Genomic DNA, 20,050 nt, shown 5'->3' on the forward strand with positions numbered 1-20,050 from the left:
GCTTCCAGTTTTGCGTTATGTGCTTATTTCCAACTTTGACATTGAAAACGAATGCTAGTTTTCAGTTGCCAGTTCAGACAAGGAACTGCATTAGTAGAATACTTGGATTACCTGTGGCAAGCCTTTGTTCAGTCGAAGGTAAGGTGTGCACTTCACATGAAGTGAACACGTTGGTAATTAACATTTCAACACAGCAAATTTGATGGCTCACCTTAAGGCGAGACAGCGAAGAGTATGAAGTGTTTCTGAAAAACAAATGTATCCCAATAAAGAATGCTATAGTACTGCAGAATGATTCTAGTCTGTCAGGAATGAAAAAGAAAATTCAGTGCAGACAGTGCAAAATCAAGATGTTACTCGGAAGTTTATCACACTTAATGATCAGTCCGTTATAAATACAAAATATGTATACAGCTACAAAAGAGAGTGGTTTTGAACTGTTCTATGCCAGAGCTAGTTTAAAAAAAATAAAAAAAAAATTATTCTTTTGTAATGTAATAAATTTTAAAAATTTATCCGAGCGTCGTATCCCTTTAAACTTATTTAAGCGGACCCTCTCAAACAATCGGTATCGGTGTCAGTTTTGGAAATTATGTATCAGTCAGAAATTTCCTTATTGGTGCATTACTTGTAATTTCTGTGCCCTGCGACTAGCTGACTTCTAAGATATGGTGACTGGGCGCATGACCTTTGTTTTCCCATGAACAGCCTTTGTATCATAACATGTGTCCAACATTATGCATTAAAGTGGGTATTTGTAAATAAAGGATAATTTTTTTTCCCCAGTCTGCAGTAGAAATCCTGCTAGTGAACGTCTAAGCTGCTTTTTGCTTTCTGTTTGGTTTTCCGTGCTCTTCCTTGGTTCTGACTTCCATGTTCCTTGTGTCGCCACACCCTTAGCAGTCTGGAAGAGGAGCAGCTGGACTTTCTGGCTTCTCCGTCTTTTACTTTGAGGAGCAGTGTAAACATCTCAGTCATGAACACTTTGATATCCTAAAACATGAGAGAATGAACTCGCACCCCCTGTGTCTTAGCAGGCCTCCTTTTAAATTTAAATATGAGTTATTAATTTAATCCATAGGGTCCAGATATCAGGAATGACGGTCATTGTGGATTTTGTCAGCATTCAGATCTCAGATGAGGGTTATCTGTAGGTATCTGTGTGCTCTCATTCCCCCAACCTGAGCACTGTCTAGGGCTGAAACAGTCCTGTTTCGTAAGTATACTTAATTGCCTTTTGTTAAGATTTTTTTAAATTTATTTTGTAAGAGCTTCCTTACGGAATCCAGAGTTTTTTTTTTTTTTTTTTTTAAGCTTTAAGTTTCAATAGCTATATGATGACACAGTGTTGCTCTTCATATTGTGACTTCATAACTGGAGTACAGCATGATGGTTTTACTTCTGGGGTTATAAACGGTGATTCTGCCCTGTAATTGTTTAGTCTTGTATTTGTTTTTAGCCTTGTTGGTAACTTGAAGATTGACCATATTCTTGTAATTTGATTTTGTCGGTAAGTGGTAGGGTGAGGTCTGGCCTTTCTCATCACCTGCTCCATCGGTGCTGCTTTTCATAGTTCATTTTTCTCCGTGTGTTTTGCACCAAGCCTGTGATGTTTACTGTCTTCCTGTCACCTTTGCGTGACAAGGGAGCACATTGTGCGTATAATCAGAGATGTAGTTATATGTAACGTTGCTTAAAAAATGAGTTTAGTTCCTACGTTTGAGTGTGCTGTGTGTCATTATTGATGTTTGTATGTCTAGCTAAAATAGTATGTATGTTTTCCCATAGAACAGGAATATATATGTATGTATGTGTATGTAGGTATGTGTGTGTGTGTGTGTGTGTGTGTGTGTGTGTGTGTGTGTGTGTATATGTATGTGTATGTAGGTATATATATGTGTGTGTGTGTGTGTGTGTGTGTGTGTGTGTGTGTGTTATAATCATGTACAAAATGATCTCGTTAGTTGGATATTTTGTGACGAGAGGGCAGAAAAACAGCATATATTAGAGCAGACAAGGTTTAAGCTTATGCTTTGCATTTCTTGAATTTGGAAATGAGTCGTTTGTTAAAAACCAGTGGCCTGTATTTCTTGCTTAGGTGGATATCTTGTGAGATTTAAGAAAGCCTGGTGTAAATGTAAGTGAATGAAGATATAGTCCATTTAAACTGGGGTACCTTAAATCCAACAAGTTGCGCGGCTAAGCAACAAATCCTGCTTCATGACACACCCCAGGAGTATGCCCTTTCTGTTCTAAAATATTTAAGTCCCTTTTCAGTAACAATCATAGTAGGGTTGCACTGATGTGGAAGTTGATATTTTACCCAGAATTATGCAGCCCTAATGGGAGGTTTTGATGGACATTTCTCACATCCAGTGGAGATACTTGTTAAATAAATGACTTATTCACATTTTTTCATTGGTCAGATCTGAAAAAGTAATGTTAGGGTAGCAGTGTTTTTAGTACTGTGTAACAAAATGTAGCGAGTGAGCGAGTACATTGAATTGTCAACTGACTTGTGAATTTAATAAAACTTTTTTAATGGAGCAAGTGGCAGTACCTTCCTGGGACCTCATTGAATAGTCTTTTACTGAAATTTTGTTCTTTGTGCTATTTTATGTTACATTTTTTTATAGCACATGCTGCTTGGAGTGTGTGTGTGTGTGTGTGTGTGTGTGTGTGTGTGTGTGTGTGTGTGTGTGTGTGAGGTATATAAAATTCTGCTTGTAACGATATGGCAGTATAGATATGTTAACCGATATATTGTGCATCTCTACTTGCTGTCTTTGTTAGTTCCAGTGGACGCAAACACTGGACCCTGTTTTTAAAGCCATGCACATTTACGTGAAGTGAAAGTAGCGGAACTTTATGTTGCTGTGTGTTAATACCTCCAATTTAGCCCCAGTGCCGGGTTTGGGATTTAAAATAACTGGCTTGGTTACAGTTAGTGTGGCAGGGCAGGCTATGAAGCACAAAAGTAATGTTTCAGAGTTGAGCCCGCTGAGCTGTAATCCTGTGGAGTGCCAAAGGCAGCAGCACTGCTTAAATTTCATTAATTAAACCAAGAGCAGCAGCATCCTGTACCATGGCAGCATTGAGATGGCACAATGGAATGTATAAAGCGCAACAGTCTTGTTGTCTGCGAGAGCATATTTCAAAAGGGATTTTTTGAAGAGGTTTTGGTTCTTTCTAATAAATATTACAGCATTGTGGTACACTGTTGAAATCCTCAAGGACTGTACCTGAGAAGCAGTCCTAGATTATCCTGCGCAGCCATTCCCATCGCTCGTGTAAGTGACTTTGTAAGGCCTCCCTCTTCCAGTCTTGATCTGCTTTAGTTGGTTACGTTTCTCAGCACTGTAAAACTGTAACTCTGAAAACCCCTCTTTGATTAGGTGCGAGTGGAAAGGGAGAGTTTAACACAAGTCACCTCTCAGATGATTTGAAGTCCTGTATCACAAGCTTCCTGTTCCCAGACTTGGCATGGCATAGGAGTAGTAATCAGAACGCATTTGCTGCCTCATCTGGTTTATTTAAGAATGTGTTGGGATCCTCAGGTCCTGGCAGATGGAACAAATGCTAACTGCATTTCATCCATGCGTTTGGGTCCCATTTATTTTACAGCCAGATTCATACTCAAGCCTTTCTGCAGTAATTACCTGCATGTTAAATTCCCATCGGGTAACTGTGAGTAATTAGCTCAAATAATTTTGTGTAGAGATGCACCGACTGTATCGGCCATCTATAGGTATCGCCTATTAGCTGACATTTAATAATAAGCCAATATTTACCACTGATAATTCCCTTTAAAATGGTGACCCATATTGCTTTGCACATCCACGTACTAATTTATTAGAAAAATGTTTGCTGTGTAAAATTATTTTAATGTTGGCAAGAAGAACCTTAGAAGTTCATTTGCCAAACATTGCTCTGCTGAAATTGTACAAGGAGGATCTACTAATCGATTTCAACACAACAAATTTGACTTCTCACTAGGGGTGCACAATTAATAGTTAAAAAGCGATCTCAATTCACACCTCTTTGCGATCTCATTTTAAACTTACAACGGTTCTTCGGCCTTGTCAACTGGATCAAAAGAAGGACTTTTCCCCCCCAGAATCTCAAGTGTCCCATAACTCTGCATTCCCATTAAAGGGCGCTTTTCCACTGCACCAGGTATCGTACTTTTGATACTTCAAGGTATTGGTTTTCCACTGGTGTAGAATCTGGTACTGGCACCGAAGGACATCATAACGTGAGGTGTGGTATTTTGTACTGACTTCTAAATATTGCTGTAATGTATTATTGGGCTGGACAGTGTGTGATATTAATACCAGCATCGCATGTTGTGCACATGCAGTTCTTACTTCGCCAGTCAGCTAGATTAAGATCAGGCTTTTTCTCACCTTCAATTCGGTATGGACATTAGTACTGGGAGTTTAGGTTTTGGTAAAAGATTTTTACTGTGTCATAAAAAAAAAATAAAAAATTGCAACTTCTTCAAACTGAGCGTGTTCGGTGTTCAGTGTGATGTGTTTTTAAATGTCTAATTAAATTTGTTGTGTTAAATGTGTCTGTATTGGTTCCCCCATGGTGTACCTGGTCCTTTACGTTTGCTGCAGATAGCGAATTTTGCGTCCGCTTGGCTCACGCTGAAGAATTTCCAAATTCCGAACATTTTTGCATGTCAAAGTGCGCGCGACTGCGCATATGATTTATTGCATATGCGCAAGATCAGTTCGTAATAAGACATACGTGAGAGACTGAATATCGGCCCCTTCCAATCGCTGGTCGATCAATTGGTGCATCGGTAGTTTAAAGTTTACCTCCTTTGGCATGAGCGTTGCATACATTCTCCTTGCTGTTTAAATCGCTCCTGGATGGAGTTGTTTTTTAAACATGTCTTTATGTTGAACTCCTTTTTTGATTTATAAATACCCCAACATTTGTTACAGCAAAATCATACGGTAATAATACTTTTCCAATAATGTGCTTTCCTAGTATATTATACAAAATACTTTTTTCTTTTTATGCTCTCCTGATGTCTGGTTCTTCCAACGAGACTGCAGTTAAAGCTTGGGTCACTTAATTTGTCCACGCATCCATTATCTATATCTATATCTATCTATATCTCTATCGCTATCTATTTCTATATCTTTCTATTTCTATCTATCCATATATCCATCCATCCATCCCTCCCCAGCTGTTATCAAGTTAGCAGCTGTATTGACAGGCAATTTTCCTAACCAATAGTCAAAGAAAGCGTTTCAAGTCCTGCCCCAAAGTACTAAAAACATACCCCACTTTGGTCCTGGGATTTTTGGCCACTTGATTGTTTGCTTTTGGTTGTCAGAAGTTGATATGCTGGTCCTGGAATCATCAGATGTTTGGCACAATCATGTTTTGTTGTGTTTCCTTTTACAGTTTGACTGCAATAAATGTTTAAACTTGAGAAAAAATATCATTACAGAGAATCGTGATCTCAATTCCAAGCAAAAAAAAACTCGTGATTCACATTTTTTTTTCAGAATTGTGCAGCCCTATTGCTCACCTTAAGGAAAGACGTTGTATGAAGAGTTTCAAAAAAACAAATCTATTCCAGTAAAGAAATAACATTAGTTATGCCAAATAACATTAGTCTGTCAGTATCGCAAGAAAGTTCAGTGCAGACAGTGTAAAATCAAAACATAAACGCTGTCATTTTCTGAGTTCATCACACTTGATGATGAGCCCTTCTCTGTTATAAATGTTATATAAGATGTATAGAGTTATAAAATATAGAGCTCTGGAACTCTTGTATGCCAGAGTTGATGTTTTCTTCCCAATAAATAAATTATTTTTAAATTTATTTGGGCATAGTGTCCCGTTGAACTTTTTTAAAGCAGAACCTCCCAAACAGTCACTATCGATTTCAGTTTTCTAAATAATCGCTTTTCGGTATCAGCCAGAAATTTCCTTATTGGTGCATCCCAGGGTTTAGCAATCTGCATAAATTGGTTTGTCCTTGTGCTTATTAAGGTCTGTTACCAGAGCACGCCGTTTCTGTTTTGGTACACCATGGAACTGATAAGCACTGAAGTGGCGGTGAAGAAAGGGACAGCTCAACAGCCACAGTATCCTTTAAAAGAGGAGATGTTGTGGATGAGCAGACAAAAAAAGTTGGTGGTGTAGCGTTAATTCTTGCTAATTTGAAGTCCTTTAAACATAAGGATCCAGTGAATTTATACGGATAACATTTGGGCTTCACAATACGCCTCTCATTAATATTTTAGGGGTAGTAAAGGTCTGCATAGTACTGAAAAGCTGATGTCCGGACAGCTGTTTACACCTGTCATCTGAAGCCCTGGTGGTTATTGCGAATGGCCATATAATCGCAATGCGATATCGTGCAGCCCAACTTAAATCCAAAACTATCAAGTGTGAAACATCTCTAACTGTGACAGCGGAGGCTGAGACGTATGTGCAGGTTGGTGAAAAGGTCTATAGTTTTACATTCTATCAGTGTTTGTGTTCCTGGACACTCTCCCCTGACAATGAGCTTATCTTAATGATATCGCATAAATCATGCCTCTTTTATATTCATTTGTTTTTTGGTCAAACTTTGTCTCACATGGTGAGCAGAGACTCGTTTCCTGTTCCTGGGTGGGGGTGGGAGTACTGAACCTTGGACCCCCTCACAGGTATTCGTGCAGCCTTTATTCCTGGGCTGCATTACAGCTGCCTCCACCCCGTGGAGAAGAACCAGGGATCCTGCCCCTTTCATGTGGGTTGCTCTGTTTAGCAAGAAGGCTGCTCTGTGAATCAGGCCGTCTTCTGTTCCCCTTGCCTGTTTTAGCAGGCCGATCTGCATTTTCTTTGAGTGGCCCTCCAATTAACATGTTGTAAGGTATAGCACTTAGACTGAGTATTAGAAAACCGGCAGCCTGAGGCAGCTGAGGGGGGTGCAACCTGGAAGCGTGTCTCAACGGGTCCTGCAGGGGACACCTCTGTGCCTTCCTGTAACGCAGGGGTGGGGAAGCTGATCCATGGAGAGCTGGCGTGAGTGCAGGTTTATGGGATGGCCTCAATCAGTCAGTAATAAAGCAGTGGTTCTCAACACGAGTCCTGGGGACCCGCTGTTATCGGCTTGATAGGCCGTCCCAAAGACCTGCAACCTCACCGGCTCTCCATGGATCAGGTTCCCCACCCCTGCCGTAGTGGGATGGGGTAATACGCTGAGCAGCCAAGGAGCCTTCCCACAGCACTGGCTGAGAATGGGCCTGCCGCAGCTTTGGATGTCAACAGCTTCCCATAGGACTCTGTACCCGCATTGGCAAAATTTTACCTTTGTTTGTTTTATCTTCATTTTATTTTTATGTTCTGCTTTTGCAGCAGGCTTGTTCTGTCATTGATTTATTATCTCGGAACATGAACCTTCTGGGGACAACCTGCCAGCGGAGTGGAGACGGCGCTCCTCAGAGAAAACGTTGCGACGAATGAAGGATGCAATTTGACGACGCGCAGCTCGGCATTATGAGAACACAGTGCCCTCATTTACATCACAGACACGAGTGGTGTCATTTTAATCGGGTGTCGTCGCGAGGGGAGAAGTGCCCTTTGTGTGTTTATTTCACTAATGTAGCAAACTTTTTATGTAGAATTGAATGCTGAGGCTTCTGCACGACTGAGTCAGCAGCATCCGCTGTCAGGTCGCGCAGGTCTGAAACTGATATTTTGCTCCTGTAAAATGGAGCACTGAATTCAGCACTTCCTTACCAGTTATTCCTTTAAAACACTGAGTGCCCTAATTTATCACATTCATTTTTAATGAAAGTAAGAGATATTTTAAAATCAACAAGATGTTTTTGAACATGTTTACCTCTATATCATAATGCTGATCATTTCAAGAGATCGTTGAAAGGTCAACCCAGTATTGGAAGGTAATAAGTGAGCCTTCGCCGTTGGACACTGACTTCTGTACCAGGCCAGCTTCAGTAGCCCAGAAAGCTAATGTCCGTCCAGCTGACTCCCATTAAGATGGCGAACACCGGGCCAGCGAGATAACAGCAGCCCGACGTGGTACGTAGATTGCCATGCTCCATGTAGGCTTCATGAGTTTAACATGCAAAAGTTGCTCTTGCATGCTGCCTTTATGTTTGCAGCGGGCCGCACCCGTTATTTCTGCAGCTTACACTGAGCGTTGCAAATGTAATCACTGCAGTATTACCGAGAGTTTGGGTCACTGACAGATTTTGTTGGTTTCATTGCAAAACAAATGAGCAACATGGATGGCTGATCAAATTAAATAGCTGCAGTTATTTATCAGATCATTATTCAGAAATTTAGGCCCACTGAATGCTTCATTTAACCTCTGGAAGGTGGTTTACTGCGTGTCCCCTGGACAGGGTACATGTGCACCCATATCACACATTTTGTGGTGTTTTGCACAATAGCTATGTTTTGTACTCTCTATTCATGGATTCCTTTTCATGGTTTTTATGAAAAGGTATTTTTTCAGTGAATGTGTTGTGTAATACTTTCCTGCAGTGTGGTCAAAGCTTGTTGTTAGTTGTTGCAGGGTCTCATTGAAATGCTTGTTCACCGCAGTCTTGGGTCAGAACATGGATCGCTTTACAAGGCCAAATGACACGTTTTTGATGCACTTACTGACTCTTCTGTTGCTCTATGAGGACCCATAGCCGAAGTTCTATTGATATGACTTCAGAACTTCTCCAGTTTTTTTTGAGGCCTAGCTTGAGTTATTCAGAGGCTTTTCTTGAAGTACTGTCACTGTATGAGGTTGCTGTACTGGTGTATGACGTACTGTCACTGTATAATACAGTATATTTTGGCGATTTATGCTGTGATACATTCTGTTATTATGATCTATATGTATTTAAATTATGGGATATAGATTATTGATGTGATTTAGATGGGGGAAATCAAAATGTACTTTAAATTTTAAGTCACCTGTCATTTTTTCTAAATTAACTGTCAGTATATAAACCAACTTTCCGTCTAGCAGGTCACACAGTTTATCACGTACAGAATTTTCTTTTGGTAAAATTTAAATGATTTTATATATTCATTTATCTACCTCAAATATCAATCAGCATTTTCCCTGTTTGTTCCCATCTTTTTCAATGTTGACATATTAATGACCAACAAACAATAGCTTCTGAGTTTTTGGTGCCTTGCAGGTGTGTCCACTTGTATTTGAATTTATGTAATTTCTCCGTACCACCTGCTGGTAGTACTAGTGCACATGACTTGCTTTTCTCTTGTCGGTGGCTTTCAGTTACTTTCACTCTTCGTAAAGATGTATTGCTGATGTCTTACTAAGAGCTGCGTTTTGTTCCACACACACTGGCCCTACCTTTCCTGCAACCTTCGAGGCAGATCTGCAGGCGTAGCATGGACAGATTAAGCCGTATATGTGGGACTACAGGATGGATGGAGAGGCTTTGAGTCAGCGCTGAAATTACACTCTACTGAGACTGACAAGCGTATTTGTGTTGTCAGCTGATGGTGTGTTTCTTTTCACGTCATCTTGTAGAGTAAAATCATTTGAGCTCCCTGTCATGTGCAGTTGTGTAGCCCTTGGGGGGGGGGGGGGGCGGGGGGTGGTTCCGGATTGACTGGCAGGTTTTAGTCCTGTTAAGAGCCATGACGTCTGCCCCGTTCCCTCCATTTTAAAAAGTCTGCGGATGAAATAAACGCGCACAGTTCAGCTGAGTGTTAGTGTAGCCTGTTCCTGACATGCAGGAGATCTGGTGCCTCACTTGCGCCAGCCTTAATATATGGTTACCGGAATGGGAATGTGCACTTATGGTTACTGCATATTTATATATACATACAATTATATTAACTTTATGATGTTCATGTGCTCTAATTTCTTCCCTGACACCGAGCTTCTCTGTGGTGGGGATAGGATAGCATGGGAGGCCTAGTTTTTTATTGCTATAATAAATGTATAGCTCTTTATGGAAAGCACTGTGCTGTGGTTTTAGGTAACTTCCTGTACTTGGGTGGTGGGCGTGCAAGTGACCCAGCTCTGTTTGAGCGAACTTTGTGGACCTGGGGGTGTGACTGCGGACTCTTCCCATGTGTGGGGGTTGGAGCAGGGTCGGGGTGGGAGATTTAGGTCTGCACAGGATAAATCTAGTGGTAGTGGTTTGTTGGTTACATACCCTGGCTTTTTGAACACCTGCAGCCTTACATACAAGAGCTGGGGGCACTCTTTGTGCATGCTGTGGAGGCCCCTGGTCAGCAAGCAGATGCTCTTCAGCTTCCTGCTGTTTGGTAAGTGTCATCTGTCACCGAGTCGGTTACCAAGAGCTGTTAAACTGCTGACGGTGCTGAGCTATAATGGCGTCTCTGTGATGAAGAGATTTCTTCTAACACTGGGCCACGCTCTTCAAGTTCGGTCTTGAACAAGTTTTCTGCTCTGATGGTAAATAGCTGTTTCCCCGCACTGAACTCGAAGCTTTTTAGGAAAAGCATGTCCTTGTGATGGAAAACGAGAATATAGATCTTTGCGAAGAATCACTAGTGGGAATTGTTCTAAAAAATATAACTGGCCAGTTCAGTTGTTAAAAATGTGCTGCAATGTTAACCCCCCTAGTTTATCTGCCTCCATGTACAGTAAATTTTCACTGGTTGCCATCAGAATGGCGTTTCCTCACGGGCTGACCGAGTTAAAATGTGATACCTCGGGGGCTAGGGGAGGTAGGGACAGATTGCGCCTGTACAAACAGACCCTTGTTCCCCTCCACCACAGAGTCCCTGTGTTTGGAATAGTTTGGCAGAAGCTGACCGCAGCCACCCGTGCGCTGGGAGGTCAGGCTGCTTGATGTCTTCTGGCCCTTTTGACCATCAAATGCACAAAGCAGCAGAGCTGATAATGCAAGTCAAGCTGGGATTTCCTCTTTGTGTCTAAACGAGTGATTATGGGCTGACTGTCATCGTGACGCTCAGATCTCAGTGGCTGAGAGTCAGCAGTCTTCTCTGGACCCTCAGAAAAAAGCCTCCCTCTTTGTCTCACTCAGGCTTTACTTAGTGGTAACTATAGCCCATATCCCCGGCAGTGTTATGAGCAGGACTGCCAGATGAGACTGCACCAAACTGGATTTATTTCACGCCACTGGTTTTCCTCCCCCTCTCCCACGGTTCAGATGGAAACCTGGACTAGGGCAGTCGTTGATAGTAATGTTGACATTGTAATTGAAGTGTATTGACAACCCCCAACCCTGCCAGTATGAGACTGTAACACCCCTTACCAGGCTGCAGTGTCACCAGTGATTGTTCCAATGAAGTTCGGAGCACACCAAGAAGATTTTTGGCCGTCGAAAGCTATTGGGCTGTTGATGAAAATTAATGACTGCCTGTCATACTGGGGTTGGCAGCATGGCTGGACTCAGTCTCTGTTAAATCTTTAGCCGATTGAACAAGTTGAATTGGAGTAGACGCTAGTTGGTGAAACTGAATTCTGTAAAGGGGCTGTATGTTGACCATCACCTGTAGTCATGTTGATGTGTTCCAGCACAGTTTTACAGTCGATGGGAGTTGACAGGAGCCGATTCGTACATCGGCCTCGGTTGGTGTTTATGTACTTTATGTAGGCTTGCTGTGTAGCCAGATTTAGAGAGATTTCATAGATGATGGGTGTGGCAGCACGATATTTTATCCTATCAAAGTCGATATCAGAATGCTGTTTTATCACAGAGCCAAAGCCTTGATGATTATGCACATCCTAGTGTCCAAAATGCAGCCCTTTTTTATTTTTGGTAAAGTGCAATAACGGCAAAACAACTTCATACATGTACATTAGGGGTGTAAATTGGCTCCAAGGTGATTTGATTTGATTGTGATTGAGGGAACGATTAATTGCATCGGAAATATGAATGAATAACCAGCGATTTGGTTTATCTGGTCCTCTTCAAACCAAACTTACCCAGGTTTCACAGCTGCTGGTTTAGCGCGAAGTAATTGCATGTCGGCCATCATTTTTTCCTTTATGACAAAGTCGGGCGGCCACTCGGCTCTGAGCTTTAGTCCTGAAGGAGGAAGTGTGTTCTTGCCGTGTTTTTCTTGTGGGAGTATGTGTTATTGTAGATGTGATTCACTGATTCATTAGGGTGGAAATAAGCTCAAATTCCGTTTGAATTGGCCAGTTATGTTTGCTGCTTCTTAACACCAGCGAGCTAATCCAATTCTTTTGTTTTTAGTTCATTCTGTGTAATCACTGGAACCACTATATGCTGGTATTGATCTAGGCTCTTGCCCCACACTCTTCTGTTTCGGGATAGTACTATGGTGCAAGCACCCTGAGAACTCTGAATGAGAGCACCCTCTGAATTGAACGAGTGCAGAACAGGTTGAATCTGGGTCGTGTTTGCAGTGTGACACATCACTCTGTGCCCTGACTAACGAGTGAGTCACCCATCTGCATGGTGCCGGCGAGCCCCACCAGAGGATTGCAGCAAAAACCTTTAGCTCTGCATTTCTGCCTGTGTGTGAAGGCATCGCTGCAGTTTTAAGGAGTCACACAGGTTCGGATTTTCCTTGATGGGTCAGTGGGGAACAGAAATCCACCTTGTAGGTGTGACAGGAGCCGACTGTATGTTCCTCGATCCAGAGCACCGGAGCCAAACAGCGTGCATTAGATCACGTCATGCTTCGTCTCTTTGTCTGATACTTGGACTGTACTGATGGCTTTAGAACCAAACCCATATTGTATAAGATGGAAGCGCTGAGCTCTTTAATTTCAGCAGTTCCAGCAATGCATGAATGCATCTCAGCTTCAGCTGTCTGCCTCAGTGTCCAGGACAACGATAAATTCTTCGGTTGTTTTAGATCTTTAGTGTAATTCTTAAATTAGACCAAGAGCTTTATCTTGGCCTCTTCAGGCAGTTATTTGCAGGACTCTTTCTTGATGAATTGCTGACATTTATGAGAAATTTGAAATGTCCCAAAGGCACCTTTTAATCTGTAGATAGAGCAGCTGTCGGCATGTTTGTGGGACGGATTAATTTTATGCTTTGCTTTTGTCTGACATTGCAGATCGGTGCTTGATGAGTAATGGACATTGGCTGAGGAAGCCGCTCCAGTCTTTCTGTTGTCAGAAACGCAGATTATATGAGAATGTGGAGGGTAGCGGAGGATAATGGCAGAGCTAGTCACAGAGCCCCCACTGTAAATCCCGTGCACCGTCACTTCTGTTCATGGCTGCCGCGGCATGCTTTGGGGATGTTCTATGACTCGCCCACTGCTATGGCTGAGAGGAAAGGACATCCATGCCGTTGGGGGTGACGGGAGACTCCAAGCCATCTTTTCAAGAAGATGAGGTGTCCGGATGACTGGGCGACTATAGACAGTCTTTGTGGGTCTTGTGGAACAGTCTTTGTGGGTGTGATACTGGTGCTTGGGAATGGGATTAATACAACAGCTGTTTATGGTTCACGAGGACACAGCCTACTGTCTGAGGTACCCTTCTCCGAACTGGGATTCTGACAGCGCGGGCCGGAGTTAAAAAAGAGCGAGGGTAGAGGAGGAAGAGACGACGTCAGTCTGCGGATCGCGCCAGGCGGACATGCAGCCTGGCAGAGCTGGCACTGTGTGCTGTGCCGCAGTGCATGCTGGGAAATCTGAAAAGCCCCTGCAGGGAGACCCCTCCTTGCTCCCTTTCCCCTTAATGTAGGGGACTCGCCCTTTGGTGAGCGGCCTGCATTGACCATGTCCTTTTCACTGGTCTCTGCTGTCTGATATCTTGTTTTTTTTTGCTGCAGAGGGCAGGGCCGTGGGGCAGATGGCTGCCCCGTTCCTCCTGCGACTCTGCCTCATGCTGCAGCTGAGGCTCTTCTGGCTTCCTGCGGGGGGAGAGAGCCATGCCTTTCTTTTCATAGTCGGCTATTCTTTGACTAAAGATGTTCTCAGTGTAATTGTAGGGCGATGCGCTCCATCTTTATGAAATCTGCCATAAACTGATTTCCATCTAAGTGGAGTTTATTTTTTTTTTAAATAAACTCTCGAGTACTTCCAGTATAATGTCCTGTCTATGGAGAAATTTCTGTAAGAGTTGCCTATGATGTGCTGTGATGAGACTTATCACTTAGAGGCTTCAGTTGTGGGTGTGCTCAATGGCAAATCCTTCTGGTCAGGAATTCCTGCAGAATTATCCTTGTCGAATTGGGGTCAACAGTAAAGTCTGCCCAGAGTGTTAGTGTAAAGCTTCAGATTTCGATGGTTAAATGTGAGTGGTGGGGGATTGTGCTGTGGTTTATATATAGCTTTTTTCCCTTTCTTATTATTCTATTCCTCAGTTTTCAAGCAACTCTCCTTAATTCTTGTATTAACTACTTTCCCTCGACAGCAAGTCTGTCCTCCAAGAAACTGTGGATGAGTCTCATGATTTTAGAAGAATGTGCTTGTCGAAGAGGCAGTGGGGCAGCCACAGGTCATTGGTTCTGTGAAAGCCCGAAGAGGGCTGGGCTTTTGTTAATAAGTCCAGTGAGACTATCATTTCTACATGGACTGTGTTTTAACACATGGCTTAGTGTTGCGGCTTTGTCGATTTCAGCCACGCTTCCTGTTGTCTACCCCAGGATTTATGAGGCTCTGAGGCATTTCAGGGTTACTCCGTGTGTCTGTGTGAGTCACTGGGTATGTTTGTTGTGGTAATGTGGTAATATGTTTATGTATATATATGTATATATATGTATATATATATATATATATATATATATATATATATATATATATATATATATATATGTTTATGTATATATATGTATATATATATATATATATATATATATATATATATATATATGTTTATGTATATATATGTATATATATATGTTTATGTATATATATATGTATATATGTATGTATATATGTATATATGTATATATATGTATATATGTGTATATATATATGTGTATATATATATATATATATATATGTGTGTGTGTGTGTGCATGCATATGTTATATGTATAGTTTATGTATTGTTATGTGAATAGCTATTGACTGAACCTAGCTCTTGCCTTAAGATTGACGTCATTAGAATCTGAAATACCTACCTACCAACCATGCATGTCAGAATTTCTGCTCCCCATGCCCCGGCGCGCTCACAGCGCCTGCTGCTGTGCGTCACAGCGGAATGCAGCTCGCGGCGTTTGTGCTGCCTGTGTCTGGTAGCCCTGTCGCTTCACTGGCCTCCTTCCCGCCTACGGACTGGCCTGGTGTAGTTAGCGCTCTGTGGGCAGCTTCTCACATCCCCGGCCACCCCCCTCCACTAATGGATCCCAGATGTCGGGAAACTCTCTCCACTCTCTCTGTCCAGCTGGTCCGGTTCCCATCTGGGCTGGAGAGGAAGCGAGTGCGACTTCTCCGGGTAGTCAGCAGTTCTGTATCGATATGAAATAATGCCAGTTGTTCCTGGTTCTGACGTACAGTTTTGTCAGCTTCATGACACCTTCCTCTCTGTGGAAGTTGTATCCCTGAACTGTTTACTGCCCCCCCCCCAGCTGTTAACCTCTTGAGGGAACCCTACATTGACTACTCCTGCTCCTTCCCATCTGTGCGGAATGCGTTTCCTAGGCTGACTCTGCTCTGTCATCTTGACCGATAACATGCTGTTGACGCAGAACGATCCGTGTCAGTATCCACGAGGGCGGGGGAATGGGGATCTCCCCTTTAAAGCAGGCCGGAGGTGTACACTTAGGGCCCTGTGTCTGATGAGGGATCATGCCTGTACTTATATTTAACAACTAGATTTTTCATTTGCACCAATATTGTTATTCACCTTGGTGGGCTTTTATTCAGGCTCCTCCGTTTATAGTATGTTGCACTGTTTAAAACCTGATTGGAAAAGTGTGTGTGTGTGTGTGTGTTTTTTTTCTTTTTTTTTTTTAATGGAGTTAAAAATAGGAGTGCTCTCTGGCAAGAATGCTTTTCTCTGGGGGTGGGTGGAGGGGATCGTGTGTGTGGTAATTTCAGAAAGCTGCAAAGCAGCTCACAGCCCGCCACTCCCAGAGCACGGGTTGATTTACTGCTTGCTGCTGAAAGGACGCTGGTAAAATGGTTGTGGGTACTTGGCTGCTGGACACACTGCCACTAGCGACCAATGTTTGTCAGGCTTTTTCTGTGTACAATCGCCTCGCGCCGCCATCTTGGTGCATTGTTAGATATGGTTATAGAGTACTGAGCATGTTAATTCGAGCATGTTTAGTGAAGTAGGGTCTTATTTATTACGTCGATCGTATTCAGTCACTGCTAATGGTGAGGTGAAATAACGTTATCTAAAAGCAAAATAAAAGAAAATGAAAATAAACAATATAAAGAGAAAATGGAAAATGCCGGATTTGACCCATACACACTGAAGCAATATGATTGTGAGCTACTCACTGCCATTTATGAGGATACAGCTTATTGACTGACTTTTCCAAATGCCGTTGCTAATTCTGAAACAAAGGAAAACGATTAAAAGCATGGAGGTGAGATTTCTTTATTTAGTATCACTTTACACTAAGGCTCCCTTTTGCCACTTGTAAATTGTAGTTAATAAAAAGAAAAGTGTTATACCTTGTTTGTAAATTATTAATAGGCAATTTTAAAGTGTTAACCTAATTAATAGCCTTCTTATAAACCATTCATAAACCCTTTATAATGGTAGCCTTATTGCAGCGTGACACCCTTTATTTCTGGCCTTGTATAAAAGGTGTGGACAGAATATTTCAGTGTAGTTATGGATAAGTACAAGTGTAAGTTTCATGCTTATTAACCATCTAATTATTACATATTATTTATCATTATATTTTTCTCATGTTGTTATGCTGCTCTGTGCTGTAAAGTTAATGTTATGGTCGGAGGTGGAGATTACAGGTACAAGATCTTGTTTCAACCATCTAGTTGAGTATAAAGAGTCACACTCACAGAGGACTCAACTGGTTGGTTGAAACAAAATCTTGGTCTGGATTTCTAACAGAAGCTAAAGCAGCATACTAACTACTATCAGCAGTGTTTTCTATGGAACTGAAAACATGGAACCATTAGTTAATTTGTGTTATTTATACCACTTACAAAGTGATCTCTCCGAACTCTGTCGCTGTTAAGGTTCTCCTCAGCATGATCTGCTTTTTAGATGCTGTGTAACCATTGCTGAGAGCGCTCACTAAATAAAATGTCCTGTTCATGGAAATGTCGGGCCAAATTGGGGCATGACAACCTTTGGTTGGTGTGGATGGTGCCGTGAAACATCACGTTCGACCCTCCTAGGCTGTTTGTGGGCAGCGGATGGGTGGGGCTCTTTTGGTGGCTCTCTGGATGCCCAGGAACAGCCGTCTTGCCGGGTGGAGGTGCCGGGTGGAGGTGCCGGGTGGAGGTGCCGGGTGGAGGTGCCGGGTGGAGGTGCCGGGTGGAGGTGCCGGGTGGAGGTGCCGGGTGGAGCAGGAAAATGGGTGTGTCTCTGAAATATGCCAGACTTTTGGTGTTTTGTTACTAACTTTGGAATGGGGTTCTAGACTGCACTCCTGTCCTCAAGCTGAACAGTGGGAACAGAAGCCAGTTTGTGACAGTATCATTCTTTGTTAGCAGAGGTGCTGTGATTAGTTATGTGCTGTTGACATTGATGAGTCCTGAAAATGGGTGGCGTGCTTCTGGTTTTTACCGGCAGAGTCACAAAAAATAGGTACTAATGGTACTAATGTTTGTGCAGGGTGTAAAGTTGGACATCTGTCTCTTATCACTTGCCTTTTTGTGCTGTTGCCCTGCGTAAGAACTTGCACATATCTTCCAGGCCAGGTGATATTTGAGCTGCAAGTTAATTTTTGGTTTCTCAACCTGGTCATCGGGAACCCCCAGACGATCCACGTTTTCGCATAAAGGAACTGGAATGGAGCAAAAACGTGGACTGTCTGGGGGTCTTCAAGAACTGCTTTAAATAACACATTAAAAGCACTGTCATTTAGAAAGTGGCAATGTAGCTGTAACAGCATTGGGTCGACCCTCTTGTTTCCTCAGAGGTCCTTCAAACACAACGGCGTAGAATGATCAGCTTGTGGACGTGGCTGCTCTGCTCATGCCTGCTCCCTTGCTGCAGTGAGCAGAGGCTGTAACTCTGGCCTTTGCTTTCCTCCAGGGGTCCCTTCAGCGTGGTACGGCGATGCATCAACAGAGAGACTGGCCAGCAGTTTGCCGTGAAGATCGTCGATGTGGCCAAGTTCACCTCCAGCCCCGGTCTGAGCACCGAAGGTAAGGGCTGCGGTGGTCACTGGTCACCCGGGACCCTTCCGTGTCTCTCTGACAGGCTCGGTGTGTGTGTGCGCATATGTGGTGTGTGTGTGCGCATATGTGGTGTGTGTGTGTGTGCGCATATGTGGTGTGTGTGTGTGTGTGTGTGTGTGTGTGTGTGTCTCTCTGTGCGTGTCAGTGTGTGATCCCATGTCCGCGTGTGTCTCTCTGTGCGTGTCAGTGTGCCTCTGCATGTGAGCATGCTGTGCTGTAGGTGTCAAATGGGTGGGTGCGCTTAAGCAGGCAGCTGAGTTTTCAGGACAGTCTCAGTCCTGCCAATTACACTTGTATCCTGGTGTGCACAAGCCAAATGATAATATCATAATTATCAGAAAACTCACCAGAAGAATGCCAACTTCATTTTTGTTTGAATCCCAGTCATTTTTAGTAGTCAGTGCCAGAACAAGTATTTTTTTTTTGGCTGTGCACTAACAAAATATTGCAGTAGGTCTTACCAGTAACTTCTCTCACCCTGACTGGTGGCCATCTCTCCCAGTCTCTGCCAGGACGTACCACTGTGCTGTGGCTCATAGAGAGACTTGTACCATTAGGTGCTCCCCATGTGAACTGATCCCTTCAAAGCGTGACTCAAACTTGGTGACAAATCACTGCATTTTTTTCATTCAGTGGCTACCGACTGCTAGTATCTGCAGTGAGACCTCGAGCTAACAGTGGTCGCTCTACCACCAAGTTGTCCTTGCTGCGCTGTAATTCTGACAGGCTTAGACAGCGGAATACTCCTCATTTGTCCAAGGGCTGCTTCCACATTATAGCCTAAGCCTGGAGATTCAAAGTGTTTCTCAGATGAGATGAACACCTACCTGACCGCAGTAGGACATAAATATTCTTCGCTCAGAGCTCCTGCACCACCAGTGAGACTAATGACAGTATTCCTGTAGATATTTCAGTTATTTAATTTAGCAGATGCTTTTGTCCAAAGGGATGTACAACTGAGGTAAGCAGCATATTGTAAACATATGGCTGTCAAAGACTCAGCTAAACAGAAGTGCAGCTAGACAGAGCATTCAGTTCATGCCCAGGTACAAGTGTAAGCAGTACTGGAGCCGGAGCTACACAACAAAGCAAGAATATAAGAAAACTATCTATGAACCAGAAGTGCAACTTCAGGAGCATTTGGACTTCTCGTCTTCATGTGTGTTGGCTCCTAAGGCCAATGTAAGAGCAGCTTCTTACCATAATATTAAACTCTTCAGGCCCTTGCTCATCAGCCTGTTATCTTTGAGGGATCATGAGTCATTATTTTTGGGTTCCTCAAACGACACATTGTGTTTTTAAAGAGAGGAGCCTGCTGTGCAAGTATGCGTTTCCCCAAAACCGTAGTTGCTAAATGTGTTGAGAATTTCCATAGATGGAACCGTGCAACTAAATGCATCGAACCATGTAAGTTTCTAAGGGAAGCTTTTGAGGAACGCACCCCAGATCTGGTGTTGCCATGACGGGTCTGCAGTCCTGCCCAGTATCTTCTTGGGGGAGGAGTGCGTGCGCCATGTTGCCCAGTGCCAGTGGTGCCCCGTCATGCCGCCAGCCACATGCCATCTGTACCTTTTGGATCCCATTCACCGTGCCGCATTCTGCACGAGTCCGTGTCCCGCTGACTCACAGACAGGCAGACCTGCGATTTAGAGAAATGTACCGATAATCCTGTAACTGATACAAAATACTTCCTTCATATGATCTTTCGCTTCTGCCTTTTTCTTACCAACATGGCATACATATTTAAGAGATCTGTTGAAAAACCTAGTGGAGGCTGAAACAGG

General features: G+C 43.0%; 1 protein-coding gene across 5 annotated transcripts in view; it reads left to right on the top strand.

The window, feature by feature from the left end:
* The window catches only part of LOC125709758 (peripheral plasma membrane protein CASK-like), an 83,759-nt gene that overhangs the window by 16,457 nt on the left and 47,252 nt on the right, over nt 1-20,050 (top strand). For all 5 annotated transcript variants that reach the window (XM_048978543.1, XM_048978542.1, XM_048978545.1 and 2 more), the window contains exon 2: nt 18,121-18,233. In XM_048978543.1, the coding sequence (XP_048834500.1) occupies nt 18,121-18,233 (113 nt within the window). The remainder of the gene's footprint in view (nt 1-18,120; nt 18,234-20,050) is intronic.

This window comes from Brienomyrus brachyistius, chromosome 16 (genome assembly GCF_023856365.1).
Source record: "Brienomyrus brachyistius isolate T26 chromosome 16, BBRACH_0.4, whole genome shotgun sequence".
Taxonomy (NCBI): Eukaryota; Metazoa; Chordata; class Actinopteri; order Osteoglossiformes; family Mormyridae; genus Brienomyrus; species Brienomyrus brachyistius.